Source organism: Onychostruthus taczanowskii, unplaced genomic scaffold, assembly GCF_017590055.1.
Source record: "Onychostruthus taczanowskii isolate IOZ18803 unplaced genomic scaffold, ASM1759005v1 scaffold121, whole genome shotgun sequence".
In the NCBI taxonomy this organism is placed as follows: Eukaryota; Metazoa; Chordata; class Aves; order Passeriformes; family Passeridae; genus Onychostruthus; species Onychostruthus taczanowskii.
Window position 1 is genome coordinate 689,493 of NW_024498363.1, and position 10,179 is coordinate 699,671.

The 10,179-nt window shown below is 39.4% G+C and overlaps 1 protein-coding gene across 1 annotated transcript; it reads right to left on the minus strand.

Moving 5' to 3' along the window:
• Positions 1-1,422: 1,422 nt before the first annotated feature.
• FNTA (farnesyltransferase, CAAX box, alpha) lies at positions 1,423-10,179 on the minus strand. Its single transcript, XM_041395951.1, has 9 exons — positions 10,002-10,179; positions 9,192-9,277; positions 8,523-8,637; positions 7,519-7,623; positions 6,706-6,832; positions 6,233-6,381; positions 4,261-4,323; positions 3,589-3,760; positions 1,423-2,127 (listed from the first exon to the last, which is right to left on the minus strand). The coding sequence occupies exons 1-9, from the start codon at positions 10,142-10,144 to the stop codon at positions 1,996-1,998; spliced, it is 1,092 nt and encodes a 363-aa protein (XP_041251885.1). The 5' UTR covers positions 10,145-10,179; the 3' UTR covers positions 1,423-1,995.

Consider the following 10,179-nt stretch of genomic DNA (forward strand, 5'->3'; position numbering starts at 1 on the left):
TGTGTGTGGTTGACCAACAGAAAACTGAGGTGCCTTTGCAAGAAAATTTGGAAGTTTTCTTGCAATTCAAGTAACAGTAAATATAAAAATTTGAAAGAAAGAACACTTCTGTTTCGACAGTGACGTTTTTTGATTCCTGTTGTTTAAGGAGAACTTCAGGGTCCAGCACATTTTTTTCTTAGGATTTACATTATTTGTTCGGTTACATGTTTGTTCTACATAAGACTAGGTATTTTTTTCCATTAAAAATATGTATTTGATTATTTATTGGTAAGTGGAGCTCAGAAGCAGTATTATTTTTCCATGTACCACTATGCTTGCATAACCAGTATAAAACCCTATCAACTGCTAGAATCTTATTCATTACTTATAATTTTCAAGAATGAGAAGGCCATAGGTTGACCATATCCCCAAAAAGATTTTGTCAGAGGAATCCTACCTATTCTTGCCACTAGGAAGTCTATACGGCTAAATCTAAGCTCTTGCCTCAGCCCACAAGTAACTGAGACCACATCCCAAAATACACTGTCCCGGAGGAACACTCTTCATCAATCTTACCTTGTGATGACTTATTGCTGAAATTTATGCTAGTGTCTATAAAGAATACTCTGCTTTATTCCAAGTGTCCTCTGAATTTTGTGAAAGATACAGGAAAGTATTAACATCATATGCAGAGGGAAAATTCTGTTTCCTCTTCATTGATGACATTTATTTAAAGGATTGTATTTGACCATTTCATCTTTCTGAGCTTCCCCCAGGTTAACCAATCTCCAAAAGTTTGAAGTCCATGTCTGTGTTGAATGTTCATTTGTCACTTCAAAAATGTTTTCTCTACTGCTGAGAAAGCAGCAAAACAACTACAAAATTACATAGCTTTCGTATATCAATTCCACTCCCTGTGAGTTGTTTTGAATTTCAAGAGTGCATTGAATTAAAGAATTTCAAGTGTTAAAAAATAATCTCCACTATTGTTTAATCACAGTTAACACCTTTTAATATTTAGTGTCAAAAATACTGCATATTATGGAATAAATACGAGCATTTGTTTGTTCCCTCTATGATTGTTTCCAGTAAAATATTTCATATCAGACAAACACTCCATAAGAACACAGTTTACAATAACCATTTGCTGAAAACAGGGTAGATGCATTTTTCTGGTGCAGGTATACACCGCCCCCAGGATCCCCTCAGGATCCTCAAATAATTTTTCCTGTCTGTGCAGGGAAGAATTCAGGGCTCCACTGAATATATCAGGTGTACTGAAAGTTTCTGGGATAAGAATACTCCAGTGCAAAAGACATTGCAATGCAACAGAATCCAATACTTATACAAGGGGATATTTTACCTCTATTAGCATCTGAAAAAAACAAACTATGCATTTACAAGGACCAAAAGAAACACATTAAAAAAATCAGACAAATGTTCTAAGTTATCTATTTTTATTACAAAATTACACTTGGCATTAGTTGCATACAACAGCGTAGGCTGACGGTGTTACACAGCTGCTCCCACATGAGGTGACAGCTGCAGTGCCTACTTGCACTAACCAGGTTACTCTATATCCCCTATAGTTAAGTTACCTGCAGTCACTACTGCAGCAAAGTCATGAGACAGTGTTAGGAACCACAAGTGGGTAAACCACAACATAAGACATGGTTTTAGTGCTTCACAGAGTTGTAGAGTAACTTATGTTGGAAAAAACCTCTAAGATCAAGGCAAACCATTAACTGAGTACTGTCAATGTAATAGGTATATATTTATGTATTTTTAGTTAGAAACTAAAACCTTTACCTGGTACATTTCATTAAGTCTTAATACATTTCTTGACTGCAGCTAGAGCCATCAACAGTAGCAGCAGCAACTCAGGACTATACAGCAGTCTACATTCCTTTTCCATTGCAATACCTACAACTGGACTTTGAACTTGTTGATGACCCTACTTAGTACAGATTTAGAACAGTTTGAGGGCTTAACACTGTCTTCTTCCATCTTCAATTACTGCTCTTTATCCGTCACTGTGCTGCTCTGTTCGGTGCCTGAACTGTGCTTGCTCTTAAGGGACCTTCCAATGTATCTCCAGTACTCTTTTCGGATGGTGTCTTTTTCTTTAGCCAGAATTTCACACAACTATGAAAGAAAAACAAGAGACTAGAGTATAAACCAAAAAGCGTACAGAATCCTTAATTACAAAAGGCATACAACATGTCTTTCACATAGTGCTAGAAATATGTTCCTCTGCAACATTTGTTTTATTAATGGGATTTGTAACTGTTTAATGACATCAAACTGATGACAACCCCAGTTGGCAGCCAACCAATCTGACACTTCCAGGTCCATTTCAGTTGTAGGAGCTCCCCTGGACTCATTTCCATGCCTACCACTCATCATCCATGCCAGCCTAATGCACCCCGTACTAGAGCATACTATATTTCCTGAGAGCCTCGAATGTATTTTAGTCATCCAACAGGCCACTTAATTCCAAACACTGGAAGACCATCCTGCTCTTGAATCTTCAGTACTCTTGATGGACTGACAAGAGATCTTTTATTTCTGTGTTTTTCCTTATCAGACTGTCCCAAAAAGGTTCTCCATGCAAGTCAGTAACCTTCTCTCATGCAACATTAAGAGTCGGTGCAGATACTTCTACATGTTTAGGTTTTTTTAAAAATTTTGATCTGGTAAGCAGCAGAGCAGAAGTCAATACTACTTACAGGACAAGCGGTGTAAATTTTACACAGTCTGAACACTACAAATGTTTTAGTATATTCCTTTTTATCATGCAGATGACATTGTCTTACTCAGTGAAATGGAGTTAAAAAATTAAGAGCTTTGATGTCTAAATAGAGAAGTCAAAATCAATGAAATAGTATAAAGGGGCCAACTGCACTTGTTTACAATCTGGTCCTGGAACACAACAATGGAAAAATGCTGAGAAAGAACAATGCTGGAACACAGAAGCTCCAGGCAAAACTGCAGATCTAATAGCATCAAGTTCCAGTCAGTCCCACAGTGAATGGAAAGTGTTCTCGTAAAAACTACATTACAAACTGCACCAAGGAACAGCCAAGTATGAAGCTCTGGGAGATACACAACAATGCCAGAAGTAATTAGTGCTCTGTAGGAAGTGGTGCCTGACATTTCTTACTGTTTACAGTGCCTGCCAGCCATAAGCTAATTCTGTCAGCTTTCTTAGAAAGAGCTAAGAGGGGCCAAGGAAGCTCAGTTGAGGATGTTTGGACATGGATATTCTGAGATAAATTCATTAACCTACAGAGAGTGAGTTAATGCTAGAAAGCAGACAATGAAAACTCCTCAACTGTTCAAACATCTTCCTTCTTCTGCAGGGAGTATCAGAGACCTTCCTTCACCACCAAATGAAGAAAATTTAAGAGTAATTTCATAACTGGCTAGTTATTATTTATATATAAATTGATGAGATCCTTGTGATTGTCTGGTTTCTGTGTTAAACTCTTCATAGACCTCTCGTGATTAACAACTAACATGTTTTATTTATGAAAATCAATCTCATTTTGTCAAGCTATAAAACCAGACAGGAATAGGCAGCATCCCTGAGAAGAAAAACCGTACCTCCAACGCCTTGTTCAACGTTTCTTCCTTGTTATCGCACTGGTTTTCTAGCATATCTTCATATATGTCCACAAGAAAGGCAATCAGATAGGGTGAACTGTGACTGGGCTGTAAATTCAACAGTTCCTCCAGCAGATTTGGATATTTAGAAAGACCACGATCCTGTAGAATCCTAGAAGAAAGGTTAATAGGCTTTACACACAAGGGGAAATCTGGTGTCAATAACTGCATTTTTGTTATGATTCCTTTACATGGAGATTAGATTTGAAATCAGGCTGCAAATGCAAGTAAGTCAGAAAGTAAGCAGCATGCAGCACTAGTGTAGCCTCATGTTGTAGTAAGCTGCTATAGTTTTTGATCAACTGTACAGGAATTTGACTGAAAGAATGTTAGTTATTTCCTATCTATGCTTTTCAACACAGTAACATTACAGGTCAAGATTTTAAAAGCATGAGAAGTACCTGTAGTCCTTCCGCAAGAACTATAGGGCGAGAAGCTTAGCGAAAAGTTGCAGAGAAATTAGGTTTGAATATAATAACCCTTTGTGACAGTATTTGCCTGCCTGCTTAAGCACACTACACCAGAACAAAAAGCAAAAAGTTCTTTTCAATTAAGAAGTAGGCATCAGACACCTTGCACAGATTCTTTGCCTCATGGAGAAATACACCTTACCCTTTTAAGTAGTTCCAAGCACTCTCATTATGTGGCACTGCTCTGATCATCTCAAGAGTGTACCTGCAAGAAAAAGGTAATAGGTCATGAATGCAACTGATAACAATGCAGTCAGAAATTACCTGAATGTGCTCAGAATCTTACAAATTGTATCTCTCTAGCCTATACTTCACTCTTTTTGCAGATCATCTCACCTGGGTAGATCAAAAATGGCTCACAATATAATCACCAGGAGTCTCAAAGAGGCAGACACTATCAATTTGCTGAAACTTATAAAATAATGTATCAGTTCTCAAAATTATTAGCAAAAACACTGAGCAAACAACACAATACACTCTCCTGGTATGCTAAAGGAATAACTTATATCTTGATGCTCAGAAATGGTAAGGGGCTGAAAATGGCCAGTGACTGAGCTCTGTTAATATGATTGCAAGTGGTATGTTATGTACCTATTTGCAGAACTTTTTCATCAGGCTGCACTCAGGCAAACCCATAGAAAGACAGAGCTTGAGCTTTCAGCTCACACAGCCTTCTGCAGCATTTCTGTGAAAGCAGCAGTGAGACAACTGCTGTAAAAACAAAAGGCACCTCTGATACACCACATTTTATCTACACAAAGCATATTTATCTTCTGGCAGGAGTACTAAAAAAAATACCCACAACTGTAACTGTTTTTAAACATTTTGCAGTCACTATGACAAAGAACGAGTTTATAAACCAACCAGCAGTTCTATAATGACATCTGGGAAGTCTTAATCTTAACCAGTCTGGTTCTTAAGATGGTACCAAATTATCTTGAGAAGATCAGGATAGGATGTCCACTCTAAACTCTGGAGATGAAAAGTTGACGATATCCAAGTAATCAGTAATCAGATTCACTGATTTACAGGAAGGTTATAAAGTGGAAGAGAGGTAAAACTTTCTAGAAGGTTGCAAAGTCAACCATGGAAGATGGTGAGGGCTGGGACCCTCTAGGAATAATGTACCAAAGGATTCAGAGATTCAGTCTTTCTTTTGAAAAATAACTCTATGAAAAATTGCAGTACCTTAATTACTTCTTCACTTTTGACAAATATCTTCTCATAACCATCAACCCTAATCAGCAGTCTGAGACATGAAAACTGTACAAAGAGGCTTCTCTTACCACCATGTAAAATATGTCAAGGAGCCCAGTTTGTCTTCAGTTACAAACATGCAACTAGAAACAGTGAGCACAAAACTCTTTCCTGGAAACTAGCCATCTCACACAGGCAGTTCTCTTTGTGCCAGCTACATACTCCTGAAAGCTTTCTTTTGCTAGCTGCGTCAAATTCCTCACAAAAGACAACTCCTCTACCTACAATCCATGTCACTGTATTGGGTTTGCATGGCCTGTTTTTTGGTACTGGGGCCACGGCTACAGGGGTGGCTTCTGTGAGAAGCTGCCAGAAGCTTCTTCCATGTCCATCAAAGCCAGTCCCTGATGGCTCCAAGGACGGCTACTGGCCAAGGCTGGGCCTATTAGAAAGCATGGTAACCCCTCTGTGGTAACATATTTAAGAGAAAAAACAAAGGTGGCTGCACAGTTTTATTTGCTGCAGACACTAGGGTCAGGGAAGAAGGAAGAGGGCGGAGGTGCTCCAGGCACCAGAGCTGAAGAGTGCCTATTTCCACACCTTCTAGGAGTAGAATACTAATGAACAGCACAGCAGTGTCGCAGATCTTCTGCAGCTTGTCCGACTAGAACTAGTTCACCATAAACCCCAAAGTTTTGTTTGCACAATAAACAGCAGGTCAGGAAAACCGATTCATGATAGTAGTTTGCCCAGGGAATGCAGAGCTTGCTTCAGTCTGACACTTTATCTGCTAACCATGAGTGTTAGTCCCCGAAGTGAACAAAAATCAGGAAACAAAGCCCATGGGGACTGTGAAGTATTCCTTTGCTTTCATGTAATGGAGACTGTTTAATATGAGCTTGAATAGCATTACTAACCGGACTTCTCTGTCTAGGACTGCTGGGTCATCATAGCCAGTGGTGTTGAAAATGACAAAGTGCCGTTGGTTCCAAACAGAGTTGTTTCTCACATCTTCTCTCAGAAGCTGGTCTACGTAGTCCAGTTCATTGTCCCATAATTTGAACTCCTACAGAAAGGGAAGGAAGAGAGAATACCACAATCAAAAGTTTTTATTTTTTTAAATACATTCTTGTTCTTAAGTTGCCTGAACATCAGATACAACCTTTTTTTTAGGAAATCAACAGAAAGTTTAAAAAAAAGTACGGGTGAACTAGGAACATGCTACACTACCCAGTGGTACACAATGGTATTAGCTCATAATTAAATAAGTAAGTAGACAACAGTCCAATTCCTTTAACTAATTTCCTAAAAGGCAAGTTTACAGCTAACCTCTGCTACACATTTAAAATGCAGTTTATTTAAAGAATCAAGAGTTCTGTGGATACAATACCTGAATAACCCATTGTCTGTGTTGCCAGGCATGGTAATTTTTGGCATCTTGGTTAAGAATGTCAGCTATGAACTCAAGCTCTCGGGATGGATCCTGCAGCCACTCAACCAGCACCCGTCTGTGATGCCTAATGACGAGAGGAACAAAGTCTAAATTTTTTTTGGTGAGTGTGAGTTCTATATAATAGCAGCTTATAGCAAGTGCACCACTTAGGAAAAAAACCCACTAGTTAAATACTTCAAATTAAGCATACCAGAACATTTCACTTGGCTCTGAGAAATGCCAGATGCATATTTATGTTTTAAAAAATTCTAAACACATCTACACAATGGCCAATCATCTCATTTTAGACAAGTAATGTTCACCTGAAGCAACATACTTTCACACTCATGGTCAAAGTATTCAGCAGAGTAAAGTTTCCTAGTACTACATAATTTCTCTAGCAATAACAATACTGCTCTTTTGCCTAGTCCCATTAATTTTGGAAAAAACCCAAGAACAGGCAGATAAACTCCAGAACACAATAAATAAAAAAAATACTAATTTCTATGTGTGTTCTCAATTACCTTTTCACAAGTCTCTCTTTTTGTTTTTTTTTAACCAGTCAGACTTATTTTGGCAGTCTAAAAATTGAAATTAACAAGAAAACAACATCTTAGCTTAGCATGTCATAATTGTATGCTTAGAACAAACATCTGAAAGGAGCTTTGACATGATGCAACTCCATTTAACTCCTCCACCACAAGTGGACAATTTACAAAACAAACATTATCTGCAAAAACATTAAGAACAGAAAAGAAAGCATGATTTTACCAGACTTGGTAGTTCTTTGGCTGATCTTCAATGATAGCTGTAATGTACTTAAGTTCCTCATGGAGATCCTTTCCCAAAGACTGCAGGAGGACTCTCCGGAAATGCCTGTATAAAAGTCAAGCATTTGAACACTGCAAAAGGACTTTCCTAAAATTCACAGAGAATCACCTTTGTTCACAGTTCTTGTAAAAGACATTGAGCTAAAAACAGTGCAAAAAGCTAAAACTAATGCAAAATCCTTAACCACATATCTAGTTCTGTTAAAGTGCACTCAATTATTGAACAGCAGAGAACTAGAATATGACTGGATTATATGAATATATATGTATATATGAATTATATATTATATATATGAATATATATATATATGAATTATATAGAATATGACAGTACATTATCTAAGATGTTCAAATTAACCTGTACCCATGATAGGGTTTTCTGTCACAGAAACGATGACTTCTGTGCTTGAAACAACGCAAACTTTCTGATTTTATGGAAATTACTGGAATGAAGACAAGGAGTACTTGTCAGCTTGTAAAAGGCCCTACTCTGAGTATCAGAAATTCACTGTTTACTTATTACCTAACTTGACAGATCTTTTAAAACGCACAAAGTATTAGCAGTTTATTGTTAGTAGTAAACACATAAATTCTTTGCCGTCATGTTTTTATGCCTCTTCTCAAAGTCACCTGAGAGCATCTTCAGCATTGTGCCATGGACACATCATCAGGTAAGTAATCTAATTTTAAACAGCAAAGTCCTTTTTGTGGCTAACCCTGACCTTGACTGATATACCCTTAGAGCCAAATGAATGAAAACCACTGATTTAAAATGAGGCACGGGAAATACTGAACAAAGGCTTTCTTTGGAAGCTCGCTGCAAAACTACTTTTCTCCTCTGTGTAAATTCAACTAGGCATGCCCTAATTCAACGAACAAAACATTAAAGACTTAGAAGGTAGGCAGTCAAGTGACCACAGAAATAATTCCAAGATTACTACATACCATACTGTGTAGTTTGCAGCATTTAACTCAATGGCATCTGCTGTTAACTTGAAAGCTCTTTCACTTCTCTCGTCCCGCTGCAGAACAGCCCGGAAGTAATCATACACATCTCGGACTAAACAGAGAATAGCATCTTATCCAATGGCCTGAATAGGGGGTAAGGTTAATAATCCTCTGAAATTGCTTCCTATTTTCTGTGCTCTAAATACACGTCTGCAAAACTAATCATACCTGTTGACAGGAAAGCATTTTCCACTGAGACCTGTGCAGGATATTAGCACACACAGAGCTGCACAAGTGTGACAGAAACACACCATCAGAATAATAGCTAAAACAATCATAAAAAGTCTGTGCTGCTTACTCACACTACTTCAGCTGCAAGAACTTCATGTTTTGTTTCCATTTGTGGGCTGGAAATGCCTTGAGACACGAACCACACTGTCTGCTGTATTACCTCTTAAGCCATAGGATTCTAAAGGAGAATCCTGGCTATTAACATCTCAAGTGAAGATTCAGCTTCAAAGATGCTTAGTGAAAACACCACACACAAGCACTGTAACACCGTAATTAATTAATTAATTTCTTCACAGTATCACTCTAGAAAATGTTATCCAAAACATGAAGTCTTGTTTCAACAATGGTTAAAGACAGAATATATTTAAGACTTACATTTTTCACTGTAGATGATCTGAACAACAGGATTTGGCCCATCATTTTGAGGAACAGGTTCAAGATCAGCCCATTCCTTCCTGTCCCTGTAAATACATGGTTTTGTGTTTTCAACGCTTCTAAAAAGCACAAAATGCTACTCAAACCATGACACGCACAAACCTGTGTCCAATAACACATCCTTGCTCTGAACAGATCCTACTATTTTAGCTACATTATTGTCTGTAACACAGACCAGCATATAAATACATAAAGGTGTCCCTAACATAAGAAGGACATGGAAGTGTTGGAGCAGAGCCACGATGCTGAAAAGAGGACTGGACCACCCTTACAAACAGAAAGGGGCTGGGAAGGGAAGGGAAGGGAAGGGAAGGGAAGGGAAGGGAAGGGAAGGGAAGAGAAGAGAAGGCCGTGTGAAGACCTCAGAGTATCTAAAGACCTTCCAGTATCTAAAGGAGACCTACAGAGAAAATGGAGAGGGATTTTCCGTCAGAAACTGTCATGACAGGACAAGGAGTAATAGGTACAAACTGAGAGAGGGGAAATTCAGGTTAGACATTGGGAAGAAATTCTTTGACTGTAAAGGTGGCGAGACACTGGACCAGGCTGCCCAGCGAAGCTGTGTATGCTCTGGCAGCGTTGAAAGCCATGTTGGATAAAGCCTTGGGCAGCCCGATCTAGTTAAAGGCGTCCCTGCTCCTCCCAGAAGCTCCTCCGACCCCAGCTCCGTGCCGTGCCCCCCATCCCGGGCCGTGCCGTGCCGTGCCGCGACCCGAGGGTCCGGTCCGGCCAGGCCCCGCGCCGCCGTACCTGTACAGCACGTAGCCGGCATCTTCCCCATCCTCCTCCTCCTCCAGCAGCTGCCCGAAGCCACCCTCCGGTTCGCTGCTGCCGCCTTCCACATCCCCCTCCGGTGGCAGCTCCACCGCCGCCGCCCTCCCGTCCGCCGCCATCGCTTCGCCGCCGCTTCCGGGACCCGGCTGCACCA